Source organism: Lemur catta, chromosome 7 (assembly GCF_020740605.2).
Source record: "Lemur catta isolate mLemCat1 chromosome 7, mLemCat1.pri, whole genome shotgun sequence".
Classification (NCBI taxonomy): domain Eukaryota; kingdom Metazoa; phylum Chordata; class Mammalia; order Primates; family Lemuridae; genus Lemur; species Lemur catta.
In genome coordinates this window covers 22189869-22212006 of record NC_059134.1, presented here as the reverse complement: position 1 = coordinate 22212006, position 22138 = coordinate 22189869, and the positions used below count along the sequence as shown (strand labels likewise).

Below are 22138 nucleotides of genomic sequence, written 5' to 3'. Positions count from 1 at the left end.
AGTGCCTGACACCTAAGCGACTCCTCAATGAATTATTTGCAGATTTGAATTGTGGACCCAACAGGGAGAAGGACCAAAGTGAGGAAGGGGTGGCAATTATGGACTTTGTCATAAATTGGGACCGCAGAAGAGCTGTGTAACTGACTTATGCTTTAGTATGTGGTGACCAGAATCAGCCTAGGGAAAAAAAGTAACTGGAGTGAAGAAGGAATAGAGTCCACAGCTCAAGAATGTGGTGTAATAGAAACAGACTGAGCCCAGGAGCTGGAAGAAGAATCTCACTTTGTGGGGGGACAGGGGGTGTCTCCTGGGACCAGTGGATGGGCAAGCACCCAGCAGTCACACAGAAACTCTTCATCAGTTTCTAAATGTGGACACAAGTGGTGACCACGTATAAGAATTTCATGAGTCTCAGAATATTTATTTACCTCAGCTTTCCATAATTAGGCTTAGAATTTCTACAATTTGTAATACTGAACATGAGTCACCTATTTGATACTTCACACTGTGCATTGAAGTGTTGATAAAAATTGTATATATTTCTGAACATTTATTTGCTTAAAGAATTCATGTGGATTTTGAACACTTATTTACTAATAAAAGTTTCAAAAAATTTAAAAAGTAGAAAAATGACCTCACCCACCATATCCAAGAACTCTAAAAATGTGCAGAAGAAATGCTAAATTCCTTTCATGGGTACTGGTAATTTTCCACTGGGGTTCCTTTGCTGTCCTGAGAAGAGGGGCTGGGGTAGGACAGAGGTGTAGGTTAGTGAAAACAGAAAGGGGGTTGGCTACTGGCTGCCATAGACACCAACAGATTCTCCCCAAAGAGTCACTCAAATGTTGGCTTGTTTAAAAGAGTTTGGAAAAAGGAGGTGAGAAGAGCATTGGGTGTCTTGTTCTTATGTCCCAAAAGGTCAGATCACCACAGAATGAACCTGGGGGTGAGGTGTGAACCCACCATTATCTAGAGACAGCTCTTCCTCTCTGACTTTCGTTTTCTTATAAATTCTAAGAATCTCCACTCCACCCCAGGGCTGTAGCGCTTCCCTCTTCCATGCCTCCTCCCACATGTTCATCTTCCGGGCACATGCACATGCTCGCCATTTGCGTCCCTGGCTGACCTCCAGTTACCATTTCTTGTATTTGTCATGAATTCTGTGAAAGGGGAAAGAGTGTACTTCCAATATGGCCCGGCCAGGGTGCTGGACCAGAAGCAGGGGGACGGATGAGGGGAGCTCCCTGCAGTGATTCCAGGATTCCAGGGGGACAGTGAGAGCTCCTGGAGCCTGGGGACAGGGAGAAGAGGTTGTCTATCATGAGCTGCTCAAGATATGCCTAGCCTGGCAGTGAACAGAAAGGAGACCCAATCTATAGGAAAAATGACAACAATAGTACTAATACCCCACGCATGTATAACACCTTAGAGTTTACAAAACACTTTAGGTCTAAGTTGGTTCTTCTCATGTCACAACAAAGTTATTTATTACAGGTCTAAATCCCCTGAAAGTGTGTGAGCCTTATAAGACTTACTGATTCCTGGATCCTAACATGCGTAGGCAAGGGTACTTAACAAACGTTTGCTTACATTAGTCCTCTCAACAACGCTGAAAGGTTGGAGGAAGTGGTATTATCCTCCTTTTGCAGCTAAGAAATCTGAGACCTGGGGAATTCACGACTTGCCCAAAGTCACAGAGGGCAACTGACAGACCTGGGGCTTGAAGCCCAGGCTTGGGTCTTCCCGTCGAGCGCTCTTGCTGCTACCAGAGGTGTGGGAGGACAGAGACCTTGAAATCTTTGAAGTGAAGAAACTGTAATTCAAGGGTTTACAAGCCATTTCTGCCAGACAGATTAATGATTAGGATTTGTCTTTATGTGAGGAGCCTTCCCCTCTGCTGGGGGAACGTTCTTGGGCATGTCAAGATAAAGGAAGTGCATGCCCATTGATTTGGAAAACATCGTGGACATCCACAATGGGGCCAAGGCAATGCCTCAGACAGGGTGTTGCAGGTTTCATTCAGCAGTGCTGAGTAGCTCCTTAGTAGAATTACGCCCCTGAGAAAGTAAATGGTTTCCCTACATCTGAATTTTCACTGTCCCATGCCTGAAAATCACTGTCCTTTACCCAAGTATTGTTCACTGAAGATCAGGAACCCGAAAAGAGCAGGAGGAGCAGCAGACCTGGTCCCTGCCCCTCTGGGGAGAAATGGCTGAGGGGAGGCCCTGGGTGGGGCTGACATGCCACAACCCAGGCCACATAGCTGCTGTCCCACCCGCACTGTTACTTAAGGCTAAGGCACACTTAAGGCAACTAGCCCTGTGCTGTGTGGGCCACTGGAGCCAGACTAGACCTTCAGAATGGGGCTAGAGATCTCCCTTGAAGGATATTGATGTGCATCTTGAGGCAAAACATTAAAAGAAGAAGAAGAAGTCATCTTTGGGCAGAAAAAGGAGGTTGCCTTTGCCCCCTCTTCTCTGTGTGGGCAAGAAAGGTGTGCAAAAAGGTCTGGAGATTTCCAAAGGCAGGAAGTTAGCTGGCTTCTTCCCTGCCCCCAACACTGCCAAGGAGGGTTTGCAGGACGAGGTTGGACTTCTGGGTGCCATGAGGCTACTTATCGAAGCAGTTGTAAGTGACCATCTCTTTGGTACTTTTGTTATCTGAGAGTCTCCAACAGCATTTGCAAAGGTGAGGGTCCTGTGTCCACACTTGAAGCAAGCAGCCACAGCCCAGAGGCCACTGTCATGAGACACTCAGAGGTGAGCTGTGAGCCCTCCAGGACAGCTATGGAACTGGAAACCCATGAGCAGATGGACTTCCTGCATTCATGGAATGGGGGTTCAGACTGTTGTTATTTTAGAATTAAGGGGAAATGACACCCTTAAAAACTGGAGAAGTCAAAGCCATCTGCACTACAGAAGGAAGACACAACTGTTTCTTGAAATGACATGGGATATTTCTGTCGATGTTCTATTCTTAACCTCTTGCATCCCAAGTTCACAAAGCAATGACAGGTCCACACTGTTCCTGACAAGACGATTTTCTTAAAAATCGCTCTGATGGAGGGAGGTGTCCCAAGGACAGTGAAAGGCCCCCTTTGTCCAGGGGTGGCATGGTGGGGCACAGCCCGGAGAGAAGCCAAACAAGTCCAAGCAATGGAAGAGAGGGCCTAGCTCCCTCTAGCCACTACGAGGTGCTATCTGCTGAACACTTCTACTGACCACGCCCCCTCGCATTTGAGAAGCCTTCATTGGTCCTCAGGGCAAGTTTGTATCCAGCCTTACCATAGCCCAGAGGGAAGGTTACAAAGATTCTAATATTGCCATAGGCTACTAGGGGTGAAGGGACTGGTCCAAGGGCACACAGGGGCAGTGGCCAAACTGGGGCTAGAAGTAGGACTCCTCTCTTAGACGCCCACGAGCTGCTCCCACCTTGGACATTGACTAGGAACAGTGGCCCAGGCAGATCACAGGAATGAGAAGGCTCTTGGCCCCAGCTCTGCTGACTCGTGGGAATTAAAGGGGGTGGGGTGGGGGGAGGTCCCTCACCTGGGAGATCAGTATTTCTTCCCCTTCCCTCTAAACTGATGGGCTCAACAACCTCACACAATCTTCACAGTTCCACAAGCTTAGCTGCTGTGGCAGGACAGGCAGAGAGCTGAGTGAGCTTCGGTGCAAAGACCAGGGTGTTCATTCTGCCACTAACGAGGAGTCACACTGGCTAGTCACCTCCATGCTCTGGGTTTCCTCTTCCATTTAAAATGCAAATCTGCATGTCTGGCTCCTGCCCAAAAGCTTTCATTGATGTGTGTCACCCACCTAGGTAAAGTTCTAGCAAGTCCCCATTCAAGCCTGAGCTGCCGTACACAAAGAGGAACGTTCCGCAGGAGGGTTTGTCTCTTCTGAGCTCTTTGATACTCAGCCAGGAGGGAGTCGGGCACACGGTGAAGGGATGAGGACATTAATTAGGTTCTGTAGAAAACAGCCAGAGGCTCCCAGGGGGCTAAGCAGGCCCAGCCTGCCCCTTGGGGAGCCTCTCACCTTGCATCTACCATTCTCCCCGACTCACCGACTGCCAAGTTTCCCTAGACCACTTCCTTCTCTCTGTCTCCTTCTTGGGGTTGGTTCTCTCTGGCTCTCCCTCCCCATTATGTGTAGCTCTGACACAGTGATCACAAGTCTTGGAACTTCCCTAATCATCAGTCCAGGGACAGAAACTGCAAGTTGTGCTTCTTACCACACTCGAGCACAGACTTCCTACCCACTCGGATGCCTGTCCTGTCCCCTAGTCAGGCCCGTTTACAAGCATCACCCTGAAGACCGAGATGAAGTAAAGCGAAAATGAGACAATGAACCATCCAGAGCTCAAAATTTGCCCAGAAAGTTTCCCAGTGGCAAGATGTTCACCAAGCTCTGCCCACAGGTTCCCTGGGGCTCACCACACCTCTCTACAAGACGCTCAGCCTGAGCCGTTCCTCCTCCCCGGGTCATCACTGTCTCTCTTTCTCTCTCTCAACTTACTTGACATTTGTCTTTTGCAAAACTCTTCCAAGATTGGGAAGGGCATTGTTCACATGGTAGTAAAAGCATGAGCTCTGGCCGGGCACAGCGGCTCATACCTGTAATCCTAGCATTCTAGGAGGCTGAGGCAGGAGGATCACTTTAGCTCAGGAGTTTGAGGTTGCAGTGACTTATGATGACGCCACACCACTGCACCCTACTGAGGGCGACAGAGCGAGACTCTGTCTCAAAAAAACAAATCATGAGCTCTGAAGTCAAACAGACCAAGTCTGAAATCTCAGCTGTGTCACTTACTGACTGAGTGACATAGGCAAGTGACTTAGTCTCGGACCTCACTTCCCCATCTGTGAAACATTGATGATAATCTTCGTCTTGCTGGGCGGCTGTCAGGACTAAATATTAAATGAGACAATGTTTGCAGATTAATCAGGGTACTCAGCACTACCTGCTATCACAAAGATTGCAGAATCTCAGAGGCTTGATATAGTAAGTGATCACGTCTCACTCAATTAATAGGCTGATGCGACTGGGTGTCTTTCCTGCACAGTTCTCCTCCAGGAGATGATTCAGGGACCCCACCTCCTTTCATCCCCCTGGAGTTGTGGCCAGGCCTGGGAGTGGCCCCCATCAACTCAACTTTACATTGGCCAAAACCCAGTCACTTATTCCACCTAGCTGCAAGGGAGACTGGGAAATACAGCTGCCCCGTGTGCCCAGGAAGTGGAAATGCGATTGCTAAGCAGCTGGCCATTCTCTGCGACATTATGTAAAGTATTCAGCATAGTGCCTGATAAGTTGGAAGAGCTAAATAAACAGAAGACACTAGTGGGATTACTTCCTATCATCTGTCCCTATACTGGTGTGGCTACCGGTAATCACAGTCATAGGGTGGACTTTTCAGGACACTGAGAATGAATAACTGAATACAGACCAAACCAAACACGTGCATTTCTTTTGTCTTTTAAAGGTGAGGTAATCATATGCCTGGCAGGACTCCTATCCTGGGCGCTCTCTGTGAGGCAGCAGGGTGCATTGGAATAGGCTGCATTCAGATGCTGGCTCTGCCCCGAGCAAGGTATTCACCTATGCCGGCCATTGTGGTTTTCTCATCTTAAAACAGGAATTCCAATTTACCCACTTCGCAGGGTTCTTAAAAAATGCCATATTCCCCCATCTCCAAGTATATATTTCCCTCTGCCTGGAACACTCTCCTTAGCCCGTCTTCACTTAGCGACCTCCTCCTCCTTCCTCAAGTCTCTGCTTAGATGTCACCTCTTCCAGGAAGCCTTTCCTATCCTCTCGCCCATGTGTGGGGGAGTGCCTGTGCCCTGTGTCCCCACGTTAGCCTGCACTTCCCTTCCAAGAGTACTGACCACAGCACATTAGAATCCCTGTTCACTTTCTGTCTCCGGCTAGATTGTTTCTTGGGGGAAGGAAACTTGCTTCAATCACCATTTTAGCCAGCACCAGCGGTGTCTGGCCCATAATGAGCGTGCTCTCAATGTTGCTCACATGAATGAAGAATCCTGATCCCCCTTTAAATGGTAATGGGGTAAGACTTTTAAGCTCTTATAAGTCAACAAAAAACTAAAAGTAAAAGACAAGTTCAGGAAGAAACTCACAGCTCCTTCCTCCTTAAAAAGGTCAGGCAGAACGAAAAGTCATTTCAGAAGGCAGCCACACCCCTTGGTCATGCACAGGTACTTCGGAACAATTTGCTGTCTTAATTTCTCAGTCAAGCAATAGAGAGTACAAAAAACATCTTCACACATTAAAAAACCTGGCACTTGTCCTCCCAGCTGATCTGAAGGTGTGGCAACAAGAGATGTCCCCTGAGGGTGGCCCTGACCAGCCATGTGTCCTGGTGAGCCTGCAGGTACCAGTCTCCACTATCCATGCAGCTCTCTGCATGGGCAACTCTGCCTTCACGGACTCTCATCAACAGTGAGGCCTTTCTAGTCCCAATGTAGCCCTCAGACACAGGCTGCGATTCCCCAACTCCTACCCCCACCCCTACCCACCCCCCAGCCAGCCTGGCACACTCTCAGTCCAGGCCACTGGGCAGAGAGACTTCCACTCTGAAAACATCTCAAGAGGGTTTAGAGCTCCCCAAACCACAGGGACAATGCCTCACTAACTCCTTCACCACACACCCAGTGCTGATGTCACACACACCCAAGTTAGGGCCCCTTTCTCGAAAGCATCAGTGGATTACGGCCTCAGGTTGACACCAGACACGGCCAGAGAAACTTCCCAGGAGCAGGGAGAGACTGGTGAGCCTAGCCTTGGCCTGGAAATGCCTGAGCCACCTTTCTTTGGCCCCTGTGCCCTCTGAGAACAAGGCCAAGGCTCCAGGGACACATACAGTCCCAAGCACATATATGCACCTAGAAAAAAAAACTCCTAAGCATGTGCTCAACAGCACTATTGAACCCAATTCCAGCAGACTCACCACTGCAAATCATATATGACTACAAGAGCATGCACACACAGAAGCAGGTATCACCTCCAATAAAAAGTGAGGCGGACAGAGTTTGTCTCCCATGCCCTTACATCTTTGGTGCACCTGGAGGTAAGTCTCAGACGAGCCAAGTGACACAGAGGTGTGAATGACTGAGGATGTGCCCGGGTGTGACCCAGGCCTCCAGCTGCATTATCACCCAGCAGAGATAGCTCTGAACATAAGATTTCAGGCAAATGAGAGGAACCAAAAGAGACTGGGAGACGTCATCGACACTCTTCCAAAAATGTTAAGTCAGGAAGTGGATGGCCCTCACCCCACCTTCCACACCTGCAGGGGCAATGTTGTCCCTCGCCACCTGTGCCCCAACACACACACACACACACCCGTCCAGGCTGTGCAGGCCACTTTGACGCGAGGACACTGAGAGCCCAGGGGTAAGGGAAGGCAGAGTTGGCCCGAATCCCGCCTCCGCCCGGAAAAGTCCTGCGTCTGCCCCTCGAGCCTGTGTGGGTCAAGATCAGCGCAGGGCGGCGGGTACCAGTCCGGACTCCGGCTCCTGCGCGCTGCGGGCCCTGGGACAGGGTGTCTCGAGTTGCCCCAACTGCGTGGGTGGTGGAGAGTGATACCTGCAGGCTCACCAGGACACATGATCAGTCAGGGCCACCCTCAGGGGGCAGCTTTTGTTGCCACACCCTCAGATCGGCTGGGAGGACAAGTGCCAGGTTTTTAATGTGTGAAGATGTTTTTTATACTCTCTGATGCTTGACTGAGAAATTAAGACAGCAAATTGCTCAGGAGTACCTGTGCATGACCCAGCGGGTGGTGACTGCCTTCTGAAATGACTTTTCGTTCTGCCTGACGTACTCCGGCGTTGGTTTGACTCAGGGACCTACACGGAGGTCCTCGGGCAACGCCAAGACTCACACACGTGTGCTCGCAGCCCCGCCGCAGTGCCTGGGACAATGTCCTTCCCCAGCTCAGAGCGCCCGGCCACAGCTCCAACGCCAAGCTTGCTCGCCCAGTAAAATCACCTCTGATACCCTCACCCCACCTTCCGCAGCCACAGGGGCAAGGCTGTCCCCACCACCTGCGGAGCCTAGGGGCATGGGGAAGGGAGAGTTGGTCGGAGCCCTGCCTTCGTCTCCGCCCTGGGACAGTCCTGCGTCTGTCCCCGGAGCCCGCGCGGCCGGCGCTCGGGTCTGTACCCGGCTGGGACGCCGCGGCCCGGGGGCGGGGCGCCTCGAGGCCCTGCCCAGCCGACGTCACCCAGCCGGGCGCGCGGCCAAGGTTTCAGTCTCGGCCCCGGAGCAGCGGCGGAGGCGCGCGGGCGGGTGGGCTCCGGCTCCGGCTCCGGACGATGCGGCGCTTACGATGCTGCGGCGCTCGGTAGTGCTGCTGGCCGCGCTCCTCAGCCTGCGCCTCGGCCCGGGCGCGCACGGTAAGGCTCCCGCCCCGCCCCGGTCCTCACCCCGCCGTTAAGGTCCTGCGTGCGGTGCAGAACCCCTCTGGCTGGCCTCCTGGGGAGACGGGCGCCCATACCTCCCCGGCCCGGCCCCGGGTTACCTCACTCCCGCAGCGCTGAGTCTCAGCCTCACCTGTTGTGGAGCTGGAAGAGGCTGAGATCGACGGGGGCTGGGGGTAGATAGAGAAGTATGTGCAAGACCAGTACCCCCTCCCCGACTCGTCGTCCCCACCTCGAGCCATACATTTAGCCCTACCTTTTTTGTGTTAGGGTTCAAATAATGGATCTTGTCCCCCTGGGGAGTGATTTTGATCTTCTGACTCTCCTTTCCCGTAGCCCTCTGATTAACCTCTTTCTGCCTTTGTCCCTTGTCACCTCGTCCCTCACTGATGACCCGTATCTGATCCTCCCTGCCTCTTCTTTAGCCCCCAGCTCATTCCCGCCGCCACCTGCCTGCCTCCTCCCTTTACTCAGACCCCTAACCCAGCCGGCTGTCCCGGAAAGTTTCTGCAACTGAGAACAGTAAACCCAGGACAGAGAATGAAAGGGCTTGGAGTTGGAGGGACCAAGAGCAGAGTCGGGGAGAACAGGGCACAGAGAGGGCAGGGCAGCACCGGTCCCGAAACTGCTTCTACCTGAGATGATGCCAAAATACAAAGTAAAACATACAGTCAGCTGTTCACATGATCGAGAGCTCAGTCTGGGATGTGCAGCCCAAACACCACAAAGACTGACTGCGTTTTTCACTTGTTTTGAAACTGAGACACAGACTTGAGGATCAAAGACAGTATGTGAAAGAAAGAAAGCAAGAGACAGGGACAGGTGTGTTTTCTGATGACAGAGTCGGGGTAAAAAAGGAGCCTAATGAGATGATGAGAAGTTAGAGAACAAGGGAAGCAGAAGCAGAGTCGCTGCCAAAGGGAGAGACCTTATGGGATCAAGAGGGAGAGAAGGGGAAGCAACCAGCCTTGAACTTGCACTTACTTCATTCTGCTTGATTAGCAAGACATGTAAAGTTCATGTGTTGACTGCATTCTTAGAAATGAGAGACCAGGTTCAGTGCTGTGCTAGCTCTTTACGGAGATGTCCTCAGCCCAGCCTGTCTGTCCTCACCCAGCCAGAGGCTGGGCATCTGGCTATAGGGAGTGCCCTTCTAGAAGCTAGGGAATGGGGCAGGCACTCAGCTTGGGGAGTCCAGGAGCCCTATGGAGAGAAACAGGCAGATGTCAAGTGGGCTGTCTGTGTACCCAAACAACCCCCACGGGTGGCTTGGGCTTTAGCCAGGGCTGGGGCCAGGGTGGAGACCAGGTGTGGGGATGTGGGGCTGGCCTGGGAAGGTACTGGGATGGGGTTTGGGCAGAGCCAGGGACTAGCTGATCTGACAGCTTGTTGCCCACATGCCTCAGCCCTCCACCCCTGCCTTCTTGCCTGGGATGCCCTTCTCAGCCACCACTGTGGCTTTTGATCACAGCACAGGGCAGTGATTTAAGGATACAACATTAGCTCTGGAATCAGACACAGCTAAATTCAAGTCCCCACTCTGTCCCTTGCCAGCTCTGTTGGCTCGGGCAATTCACTTAGCCTTTCTGAGCCTCACTTTCTTCTTTGGTAAAACTGGGGTTATCTATGCCTACTGGGCAGGGCTATGTGATAATTAAATGGCATGTATGTAAAGGACTCAGCACTGGTGCTCAGCTCATGGTAAAGTACTCAGTAAATGATAGCTGTTGTATTCCTTACCTTCCTCTCCACTCTCCTCCTCACTTCTGGAGGGAGTGGGGAGGGGGCTTCTCCAAGCTCTGGAACTGACACTCTTCTCCCCAGGGACAGAATTGCCCAGCCCTCCTTCTGTGTGGTTTGAAGCAGAATTTTTCCTCCATATTCTCCGCTGGACACCCATCCCAAATCAGTCCAAAAGTACCTACTACGAAGTGGAGCTCCAGAGGTGAGGACAAGGGAGGATGGAGGGAGGATGGAAGGAGGAGGGAGGTGGATGGCTAGCCCCCTCCTGCCTTGTTATTGAGGTGACACCAGGAGGGGCCCTGACATGTATCCACCAGCTGACAAGTACCCACTGAGACTCGTATGTGCAGAGCAGTGTTCTGGGGGCTCTGGAGTGAGAAGGCCAAAGTAGTGCCTTTGCCCTCCAGGCTTTTCCATCTTACTGGAAAAGCAGGAGAAGCATCCACAATATAGTTGGAGAACAGGGAAACCCTAACAACTGCAAACACAGTTGGGGGAAAGGAGAGACCAGGCTGTGTTGCAGGGGGTAGCAAGTCTTTCTGGAGGGCCTGGGACTTGAGCTACTTATATTCCCATCTAAGAATCTTGTAGACCACCAGTCCCCAACCTTTTTGGCACCAGGAACCAGTTTCATGGAAGACAATTTTTCCATGGGTGGGGGGGACCTGAGGGGGTGCTGCGGAGCTTAGGTGGTGATGTGAGCAATGGGGAGGGGAGCAGCTGTAAACAGAGACAAAGCTTTGCTGGCTCCCTCGCCCACTGCTCACCTCCTGTTTCTTGGAAGACAGGTTTTCCGTGGAGTGGGGAGAGGGGTGGGGTGTGGGAGGGTGCAGCAGAGCTCTGTGGCCTGGTCCCTAACAGGCCATGGACTGGTACTGTTCTGCGGCCTGGGGGTTGGGGACCACAGTTCTAGACCACAGAGAAATTGGTACAGGGTCTCAGAACCAAGAGAGACCCCCTCAAAATTAGATGGACTTGAGGAAATACCCTGAGTCCTGTACCAGTTTCTGCTGTCATGGGAACTCTCTCCTCTGGCTTCTTGCTTCCCTCTTAAAGGAGGTAGGTTTGAGCACAAGTTCCTCTCCCAGCATCTACCCTGCTGTCTCCTTAGGTATGGAATAGAGCTCTGGAAGGTCATCCCCAGCTGTAGCCAGGCCCTGGCGCTATCCTGTGATCTCACCACGGTGACCCTGGACCTGTACCACAACAATGGTTACCGGGCCAAAGTCCGGGCAGTGGATGGCAGCCGGCACTCCAACTGGACCTTCGCCAGCACCCGCTTCACTATGGATGAAGGTGCTTTTCCTCCCCAGGACCTAGAACGTGGCTTTCAGGGTCCCTTCCAGCCAGAACCTATAGTCTGGAGCATTCCTCTCTATGCCTATAGCTCGCCATGTCAGCCAGGCGTCAGGGCCCAGGGACTAGTTGCCTGAACAGGTCTGGGACAGGACTTTGTAGAAAGTTAGATGAAAATAGCCAAAGTCATGTGAGATTTAAAAGGGAACTGGAGTTGTTTATCCTACAGGAAAGAGGTCTTGGGGTGGGTCTGGGCAGCTGAGTCATGAGGCCAGGCCCGTGAACTTGTAGGGTTTGGGGAGAGGAAGCGAATCCATAAAGAGGGCAGCAGGCAGTAGGCAGCATTTGGATGAGGCCGTCTCCCTGTAGAGGTGAACCACTGGGGTTTATCGCTTTGAAACGGGGAGGTGCTAATGAAGAAAAGTTGGGAATCTCTCTCTGGAGGGGTAAGAGGAAAGGGTGAGCCCTGAACTCAGTGGGATTCTTGCATTCCACACATTGGGACTGAGAGTGTTCTGTGTGCATGGTGAGCTTGCTTTGCAGGATTCAGAGTTAGGGCCAATGGTCTAGGAGGTCACTGGCTCCCAAATGCCTGCCCACAGGCCAGTGCTCAGCAGTTTTCCATTTGTGGTTTTAATTTGTGTTTCTTTGATGATGCTTAGCGTAGCAGTTTTTCATATATCTGTTGGCCATTTGTATGTCTTCTTTTGAGAAATGTCTATTCAAGTTCTTTGTCCATTTTTTAATAGGGTTATTTGTTTTCTTGTTATTAAGGAGTTTGAGTTCCTTGTATATTTTGGATACTAGCCCCTTATCCAACGTATGATTTGCAAATATTTTCTCCCAATCCATGGGTTGTGTCTTCACTCTGTTAATTGTTTCCTTTGCTGTGCAGAAGCTTTTTAGTTTGATGCAACCCCATTTGTCTATTTTTGCTTTAGTTGCCTGTGCTTTGGGGGTCATTTCCAAGAAATCTCTACCCAGATCAATGTCATGCAGCTTTTCCCCTATGTTTTCTTCTAATGTTTTATAGTTTCGGGTCTTAACATTTAAGTCTTTAATGCATTTTGAGTTAGTTGTTGTATAAGATGTGAGATAAGGGTCCATTTTCGTTCTTTTCCATGTGGATATCCAATTTGCCCAACACCATCTATTGAAGAGACTGTCCTTTCCCCATTGTGTGTTCTTGGCAACTTTGACTGTGGGTAGATGGGTTTCTTTCTGGACTCCCTGCGCTATTCCATTGGTCGATGCATCTGTTTTTAGGGCATCTGTATTTTTAATGTGCTCCCCAAGAAGTCCTTATGTTCTGCTGGGTTGGGAAACCTGTGGCCTAGGATTTAGGGTAGATAAAGCTTAACCCTGGAGGCACGGCACGAGCAGGATACCCAGGCTCCCCAGCCCTCAGGCCTCATGGTTTTGCCCCTTTTCCCCACTCAGTGACTCTGACAGTTGGCCGAGTGAAACTAGAGAGGTCCAACGGTTCCATCCTCGGGACCATCCAGCCCCCCAGGCCCAAGATGGCCCCCGCAGGCGACACCTACGAAAGCATCTTCAGTCACTTCCGCGAGTACGAGATTGCTATTCGCAAGGTGCCAGGGAAATACAAGGTATGGGGTTCCCCAGGGCCACAGGGCCAGGGCTTCAGGGGCTTTCCTGTCCCCTGGGCTGGAAGCACCTCTTGTTTGTCACCGGGGAAGTTTGCTGTAGAGTAGAGGGAGGGCCTCGGGGGGAAAGGGGGTAGTTGAAATGACCTCAGCTCTCAAAGCTGTGCTCCTGAGAGATGGGGAGGAGGCATTGCCTACTAGGTGTTGGGCACCACCAGAGACGTTATATAACCATTGCTTCTGATCCGTTGGTGGTGGACATTTTATTCCATTTTATAGATGAAATGAGGCTCTGAGAGGCTGTGTAACTTACCCAAGGGCACCCCTGTTAGTGAGAGAGCTGCAGTCTGCAAAATCCATCCCCTTTCCTCTCCACCACAGTTGATTCTAGCCCCTTCTGGAAAGATCTTCAGCTCCTATAAAACACTTCCTTTTCTTTTTTAATACAGAATCAATAGAACAGCAGGAGCATTAACGAAAAAAAAAAACAAAACAAAAAACCAATAACAGCCAATTATGGTGATGACACAGATCTTGGGCTGTACTGACAATCTCGGAGTCTGTTATCTTAGCTAAAGCACGCTGGAGGGGGCTGGCAGCGACCACCTGTAAGGTTCCTCCAGCTCTCAGCTTCTGGGTGCCATGAAATAAGAGAGTTTTGTTTATTGCTGCCGTTGTTTTCATTTCAGTTCACAAATAAGAAAGTCAAACATGAAAACTTCAGCCTCCCCACTGCAGGAGAGGCGGGAGAGTTCTGTGTCAAGGTGAAACCGTCTGTCAGCTCCAGGACTAACAAAGGCATATGGTCCAAAGAGGAGTGCATCGTCCTCAGCAGGCAGTGTGAGTGGATCGGGGCTGCTGTTGGGGTGGGGGAGCCTGGGAAGGCCTCGCACAATCCAAAAGGCATCTGTTCATGGCTGCTGGTGCCAGGCACTGTGTGGGGCAGTGCCCCGCATGGCTCTCCATCCTCACACAACTGATGAGAGAGGTTCTATTGTACCCATTTTAGAGATGAGAGCACCAAGGTTTAGTATAAGGAGCTTCCTAGGGTTGCACAGCTAGGACTTGGCGGCAGAACCAGGTCGCCTGATTCTGGGGTCCTTTCACTTGAGCACAGGTGAGCACAGGTATGTTTCCCAGGAACCAGCATCCCCCTACCAGGCCATCCTCGGTCAGCTGTTCTTCCTCTGAGCTGGGGGTACAAGGGGCTACTCCTTATTCACCCCCAGAGGAAGCAGAACTGAGCTGACTCCTCGCCTGAGCTGATAAAGTCAGCAAACACTGCTCTAGGCTCTCAGCCAGCTGCTGGGCAGTCGGGGGCGGGGGAGGGGGGCGATATAGGACATAGAGGCCATGGCCCTGCCCACGAGGACCTGGCAGCCTGGCTGGAGAGAAAGCGTGTGCACAGAGGAAGCCGAGACGGGCAACTCAAGATAGCATATGTCAAGTGCCCGATGAATCATGCCAACAGTAAGTGCTCTGGGAGTGCCAGTCCTGTGTGGGCAGGGTCCAGCAAAGACAAAAGTGACTCCTTCTGGAGCTACAATAAATTTCAGTAGCTCACTGTCATTTAAGTCCCAATGCAGAGAAAGGCACTAACTGTGTGTTAGGTGGCCTTAAGAGCTTTTTATACATTTGTTCATTGATGTCAGAAATAATTTTGTTCAAATCTCAGCTATACAACTTATGAGGCACACGACCTTGGGCAAGTGACTTAACTTCCCTGTGCCTCAGGATCCTAATCTGGGAAAATGGGAGGATGGTGGTATTTACCTCCGAAGGTGGTTATAAAGATCTGATGATGTAAGTACTTAGTACACAATGAGTCCTGTGACCTTCACCACCACCTTATAACGTAGGCACTATAATTTCCCCCATTTTGTAGATGAACAAACTGAGGCTCAGAGAGATTAAGTCATTTGTCCACATCCCATAGCTAGTAAGTGGTGAAGCTGAGATTTGAACCCCAGGTCTGCCTGTCCGCCAAAGCCTCTCTTCTTACCTGCTGTACCATCCAGCCACATTCATTGTTCCGTTTGCTGTAACGTGAGTCATGTGCAGAGAGCTGGCAGTGGTCAGTGCGTCTAATGACGGGCTCCTTCAGGGCACGGCTTGGAAGCCAGGCAGGGATGTGCCGAAACCTAGACACAGCTAGAGCTGTGGCCTGGAGAGTGCCTGGGATCACTCACTGAGTGGTTCCCAACAGTGGCCAAGGCATCTCTGGGGACTGTCCCTCCATGTCCCTTGGTGCCAGGCCACAAACACATCCCTCTGGCCTGCAGATTTCACCGTGACCCACCTCATTGTCTTCTCCGCCTTCGTCCTGCTGCTGTGCGTGGCCCTGGCCTACTGCCTGGCCCTCCACCTGTACGTGCGGCGCCGGGGGAAGCTGCCCTCTGTCCTGGTAAGTCTCGCATCTTCCCAGCCGCGCCCGCGCTCCCGGGAAAGCAGGGCGCTCTGTCCTGCCACACAGTCCGTTCCCTCAGCCCTGGCATTCTCAGGAGATACCGTTGTCAAGCACTGTGGGGACAGAGGAAGGAAGGGAACACAAAGCCCCGTCCTGAGAACATCACCTTCTAACGGTCCAGATAAGACACGTGTTGAATAATCACAGACCTCAGTGACCACAAGTCATTTTGTTCTTCTCTATTAATAGTTGGCCACGGACAGACCTGTGCATGGTATCTCTGAGGCAGACACAGTTGTTACCCTCATTTTATAAGTAGAGAAACTGAGGCTCGGAGAGACGGTTGCATGCACAGGGCCACACACAGCCCGGAGTCAGGGGTGGAGCCCATTTTCTCCCTCGTGGCAGTGGGTGCTCCGCAGAGAGAATGGACAAAGGGCTGAAGTGCTGGCCCTGGGTTGCAGTCAGGGTGGGCGGGAGCAGAGCGGAGAGGGGATCCTGAGGAGGAGTGTTCATGCAGGCCGCCAGGACCTGTCCCCTCCCAGGGTGTGTCCCCCTGCTGCACTGTACTGACAAGTGGTGCACCTGTGGCAAGCCACGTCCCCAACGCAGCTTGCAAGGATCGAGCAGCATTTTCCAAACCTCAGCCTGTCTCTGGCCTGGAGTTCAGGCTGCATCAGAGGCTGCCCACCCTGGCCCCACAGCTGGCGTTACTGGGTGATGGCTGAGCGCTCAGCTGGGGACCCAGCTCAGTCAGCGAGGCAGGGGCCCCAGAGAAGCTCACAACTGGAAAGGGAGCCTCCAGAAGGATCCTGGGATCGCTAAGAAAAGTATCAAGAGAGACAAAGGCTCTCTGAGATTATTTTGAGTACAAACTCCAGGATGTGTGTGTGTGCAAAGGGTTGGGGGGTGGGAGGACAGGACTATCTGGTCTAATTAGGGTCTTCGTCTAAGCAAAAAAGAACTGTGTTCCCAATTCCAGTACCCTGGGTAGAAAAGTATGATGAGGAGACTGAGAACAGACAGCCCTACAGCCTTAGGGGATTGTAAAGTTCTTCCTAGTGTCTAGCTGAAGTGTGCAACTCATTATCCTTTCTCTGTGCTCTTGGGGGATCCAGTTTTACCAACATGTATTCATTGGCCCATGTAACAAGCACTTAGAGCGTGTACTGTGTGCAGGGCCTGGAGCCAGGCTGGTGGTGGTTTAGGGATGAACGCGCCCTGGAGCCTGTCCTCAGGGATGGGAGGTGGGGACATGATAACCAGAAAGCAGACGGGTGGGGGAAGGGTGATCCTGGTACACTGGATGGGAGAGTCTCAGTCAGGGATCAGGAGAGGCATCTAGAAAGAACGAGGTGGCAGTTGAGCTGCAGTTACTGAACACCTCTTATCTGCACGTGCACAGTGTTGTCTGGGAAGCAGCTGATCACTGTGGCCCCTGGTCCCACAGGGCTCGATTACAGACAGTGTGTAAGCTGTTAACGTCAATGCAAAACAGGGAGGTAGTCAGAGAGGAATGTCTCTCAGCTTCTGTTTTTTTCTTCCTTTCGGTGCATCGGAATCACAGAATTGACAGGTCTGTGAGGGTTTTTTCTCCTCAGGATAAATACAGCCCGATTCCCTTCCTTTAATGATCACAGTCATTACTAACTCTATTAATAAATTACAATGTACAGAGCACTTCCACATTCAGTAGTTTGCTCTCATTCGTTAGCTGGTTTGATCAGATCTTTCAATAACCCATTAAGTATAAATAAGGTTAAGTGTTGTTGGCCAAGCAAGGCATTTCAAATTAGGACAGTTGAGTACAAATTCCGGATTTGTTCTTTGCTTCTATGTGACTTTGGACAAGTCATTTAACTTCTCTGAGCTTCGGTTTTCTTAGGAAGCAGAGGTAATAACACTTCCCTTAGAGAACCATTGGAGGGTAAAATTTAATTCCGCATATATTTATTGAGTACTTCCTCCATACCACAGTTTGTTCTAAGTACTTTACACACATTAACTGCCACATAAGGAGGCAGGTACTGTCATTATTTCCATGTTACAGATGAGGAACTAAAGCACAGAGAAGGTAAGTCATTTGGCCAAAGTGACAAAACTGATAAGAGTCAGAGCTGGGATTTGAACTCATGAAATCTGGCTCCTCAATTACCAAGAGATGTGATAATAGTAGGGACTCAACCAATAAGAGTTGCATTTGAGTCATCACATACCAAGGAAATGAGGGAAGATGTGCAACAGTCAGTAAGTCAATCAACAAACCTTATGAGTGCCTACTGCATGCCAGTTCAGTTTAGGCTTGGGGGACAGAACAGTAAACAAGACTAAACAGTTCCTGCCCTCAAGGAGTTTATGTTGTTTTGGGAGTGGGGAGTGAGTGTGTGTATGGTGGGGGTGCAGAAAACAAATAGGTAAAATAATTCCAGGAACTAAGAATCATACTAAGAAGAAGTAAACAAGGTTAATGTGGAGAGTGGCTGGAGCGCTGCTTTGGCCAAGGTGGTCATGAAGGCCTCTCTGACACCTGAACCATGAGGACACAGCCATACAAAGTGCTAAGAAGAGTATTCCAAGCAGAAGGAGCAGCATGTGCAAAGGCCCTGCCACAGCACTGTGCTTGATGTGTTCTGGGACAGAAAGAACACAGTGTGCCTAGGACAGAGGAGCAAGGGGGAGAGGGGTTACATGACTTCTCTGGGACTCTTAGCAATTAGTGGGGAGCAGGTCTTTGGCTGCTAGTTCTGTACCTGTTCCAGCACCCCATACCACAGCCCCTGTCTGTGCGGGTCACAGCTCAGGGAATGCAGGAATTAGCTTGATGTCTCAAGGCCAGAATTTTAAAAAATGAAATGGGTAGGATGGAATAGAATAGAATAAAACAGAACAGACAATACAGCATGGCACGCAGGTCATAATGATAAGTATTATTTTGTGAAACTGGCTTCAGTTATTTATATATGAGTTATATATATGTTCTATATATGTGTAACATTTATTTCTTATTTTGGGTCATACTCAAAAAGCTTGAAACACTTCTAGATGGGTCTAGCCTGCTCTCAGGTTTGAAGAGCACTGTGGAGGGAGCCACCTGGGAACTTTCACCATTCCCGGCAGGTTCCCATGGTGCCTGCCATTCCTCCTGGGCTCCGAGAATGCAAGCTTCACATGGATCTTTCCTGAGCCAAACTGAGAATTGCATTAGAAAGAAATTTTTAGTCTAAAACCAAAAAAACAAAAGACAAAACAAAACAAAAAACCAGAATAAATCACAGTGTAATGCAGGCTCTGCAGTCCCCTCTATTGAAGTTCTCCTCCTGGACTCGGGGCCTCACCTGGCAGCACTGGGGTGGGTGCCCACAGGTGACCCCCGCATCTCTCACTCTGCCCTCTTCTCTCCAGGTCTTCAAGAAGCCCAGCCCCTTCATCCTCGTCACCCAGCTTCCCCGCGCAGAGACCCAAGACACCATCCACCCCCTCGATGAGGAGGCCTTCCCGAAGGTGTCCCCGGAGCTGAAGAACTCGGACCTGCACGGCAGCACAGACAGTGGCTTTGGCAGTACCAAGCCATCCTTGCAGACTGAAGAGCCCCAGTTCCTCCTCCCTGTCCCCCACCCCCAGACTGGTGGGACTCTAGGAGACGGGGAGCCCCCGGGGCTGAAGGACAGTTGCAGTAGTGGCAGCAGCAACAGCACGGACAGTGGGATCTGCCTGCAGGAGCCCAGCCTGAACCCTGACATGGGGCCCACCTGGGAGCAGCAGGTGGGGGGCGACTGCAGGGGCCAGGATGACAGTGGCATTGGCCTAGTCCAAAACTCTGAGGGGCAGCCTGGGGACACACAGCATGGCTTAGCCCTGGGCCATATCAGTCCCCTGCCACCTGAGGTGCCTGGGGAAGAAGACCCACCCTCAGTGGCATTCCAGGGCTACCTGAAGCAGACTAGAGGCACAGAGGAGAAGGCAACCAAGGCAGGCTGCCTGAAGGAAGAGTTCCCCTTGACAGAAGGACTTGGCCCCGAATTCAGGACGTGCCTGGATGCTGAGGCAGGCTGGCCTCCACCAGCCCTGGCCAAGGGCTATTTGAAACAGGATCCCCTAGGAATGACTCTGGACCCCTCAGAAGCCCCAACTGGCCAACAGAACCAGCCAACTGAGGAATGGCTACTGCTGGGCTTAGCTGGCTGCGGTGAATTGGGAACATGTGACTGGAGCTTACCCCATGATCTGGCCCCTCTGGACTGTATGGCGGCCCCAGACAGTCTCCTGGGCAGCTTCAACTCAGACCCGGTCACCCTACCACTCATCTCCAGCCTGTACTCGAGTGACTCAGGCTGAGTAGCTGCTTTGATTTCAGCCATGCCTGCGCCCTGCCTGGACCAGAAGGAGGGGCCCCAGGAGTCAGCAGTGAAGCATGAGGCAGTCTGGCACTGTTCTGCAAGCCCACTGGGGCCAGCCCTAGCTAGGCCCTGCAGGGCTGGCCAGGGTGTCCGGGACACAAAGAGGTCATCTCACTGCACTGGTACGGGGAGTGTGGGTGGCATTGGCTTGTTCTGCTGACTAGGGCCCTGCAGACAGGCAGAGCTGAGGCAAGGAGGGAGACCTCCCCCTCCTCTGGACTCCTTCCTTATTGCTCAGGGAAACCACGGGGTTTTCTGGAGTTGCGGTGAGGCCCCCAGGCTGAAGTGAGCTTAGAGTTTGCCCTTCAGCCAGCCAAGTTCAGGGCCCCCAGCAGGAGGGCGGGCTGAGAGCATGGAAGCCTCGGGGCCTCGCTGCAGGGGTCATTTCTAGGGGAAAAAGGAGAAAGCAGAGGCCGAGTTTGATCTCTGGGATGGTCACATGGAGAAGCTCCCCACTGGCAGGCCTCTCAGGCAGGGAGCTTGTCACTGGAAGGTCTTAAGGTATATCTGCCCTGGACAGTCAGTCATCAGTGCATCATTATGGAATCACAGGGGGACACAGGGAGCTGAGAAGCTGAATGGAGCATCCAGCTCAGAACTGTCCCTCTGGTGGGGTATCTCTGGTGTCCATCTGCAGACATCTCCCCTCTCTCCAGCAAGCAGGGCAGCATCCCCCTGGGACGCTTGCTGTGGCCAAGTCACTCACACCCCTACCCTGCTGCCTCACCCTCTTGCTGACAGTTCCAAGAAACCATGGTTGTTTCTGTTGGTTACAACTCAGCCCTTCCGGCAGCTTCTGGGCTTGGGCACCAGCTCGGGTCAGCCTCGAGAGCCAGGGTTGGGACCTGCACTTGCAGACCCAGAGGACCGGGCACTGGGCAGAGGTCACTGCTGTCTCAGTGTTCAGCTTGGACCATCTCCTTGTCAGAGGGCCTCAGTTTCCCCATCTGTGAAATATGGACTCCACCTATAGGGGGTCCTCCTTGCTGGATGTTAGCCACGCTGGCCTCTAGGGGGACATTCTGACCCTGCCTGTCTCTGGACTGGGAGGCAGTGGACTCCAGAAGCCAGCTTCCCAAAGCCAGCTTCTTTCTCATGCCGAGGGATGACAGATCTAGCAGGAGTCCGTGACATCACGCCGAGAGAGTACCAGTCCCTGGGCCCAGGAAGCGGGCAGGCATGGGCCCTGCGTCCCGACAGTCCGTTTGAAATCTGTCCTCAAGCAAAGGCAGTTAGTTCTCCGTGCACAGGCACACGAGCTGAGAGGGGCCACCAGCCAGTGAGTGCCCTCCAGAGCCATCTCTCAGCCCTGCGTTTCTCAGTCACACTCTGCAAATGGACTTCCTGGCCCAGGGAATCCAGCCATGACCCCTGCCCTACTGCCAAGACACCCTTATGTGCCGCTGATAGCTGAGCTCCCGCTGCAAGGGAGCATTCCTCAGGGTCCCTTGAAGGCCTTATTTATTTATTTTGTGCTTTTATTTATTGAAGAGGTAGCGAAGTACAGTGAAAGAACTCTGGGTGTCTCAGGAGCCCTGGAGTTCTAGTTCTGACTCTGCTGTTTCTAGCTGTGTGACCTTGGGCAAATCACTTTTCCTCTTTGAGCCTCAGTTTCCTCATCTGGAAAACAATGACTGACTTGTCTAATCCGTAGGGATGCGAGGTGCCACTGAGGAAATGGTTGTGAATGTGCCTTGAGCACAAAGCTCTGTAAATGAGTGATGTATGTTTTGTATTCTAATAAATTGTCAAAACTGCAGGAATCGTGTGAAACCAGTCAGGTTCCTGATGATGCAGTGGCTGGTGGAGGGCTCAGTTGTTGATAATTGAGGATGATAACGAATGGGGTGTGTGACGATGCTTTAAGGAAACAGGACTGAGGACTCAGGTTCAAATCAGACAGACCCAGGTTCAAGTCCTCGTGCCGACATGCATTGTCTGCGACCTTGGTCACATTGATTAAGTTTCCCCATCTGTAACATGGAGTTGACAACTCCTCATGGGGATGTTGTGAGGTTTAAATGCAAGGTGAAATGGACCGCTTTTCTTGGAAACGGGTGAAAATGAAAGAGGTGAGTATGCAGGCCCGGCATGGTGGCTCACGCCTACAGTCCCAGCTACTTGGGAGGCTGAGGCAGGATGATTGCTTGAGCCCAGGAGTTGGAGGTTACAGTGAGCTGATTGTGTCACTGCACTCCAGTCTGGGTGACAGAGCAAGACTCTGTATCTAAAAAAAAAAAAA

General features: G+C 51.6%; 1 protein-coding gene across 1 annotated transcript; it reads left to right on the top strand.

Annotated features, from left to right (window-relative positions):
• The first annotated feature begins 8301 nt into the window (after positions 1-8301).
• On the top strand, positions 8302-21655 carry IL10RA (interleukin 10 receptor subunit alpha). Its single transcript, XM_045556385.1, has 7 exons — positions 8302-8422; positions 10271-10391; positions 11301-11485; positions 12926-13095; positions 13782-13932; positions 15375-15496; positions 18902-21655. Exons 1-7 carry the CDS (start codon positions 8356-8358, stop codon positions 19832-19834), a joined length of 1749 nt encoding a protein of 582 aa, XP_045412341.1. The 5' UTR covers positions 8302-8355; the 3' UTR covers positions 19835-21655.
• The last annotated feature ends 483 nt before the right edge of the window (positions 21656-22138 follow it).

What these genes read in the sequence shown, in the direction of transcription:
- IL10RA (XM_045556385.1), top strand. Translation starts at nt 8,356, where the DNA reads ATGCTGCGGCGCTCGGTAGTGCTGCTGGCCGCGCTCCTCAGCCTGCGC. An exon ending in CCTCGGCCCGGGCGCGCACG is followed by an intron (nt 8,423 to 10,270) that starts GTAAGGCTCCCG and finishes TCTTCTCCCCAG; the next exon opens with GGACAGAATTGCCCAGCCCT. An exon ending in TACGAAGTGGAGCTCCAGAG is followed by an intron (nt 10,392 to 11,300) that starts GTGAGGACAAGG and finishes CTGTCTCCTTAG; the next exon opens with GTATGGAATAGAGCTCTGGA.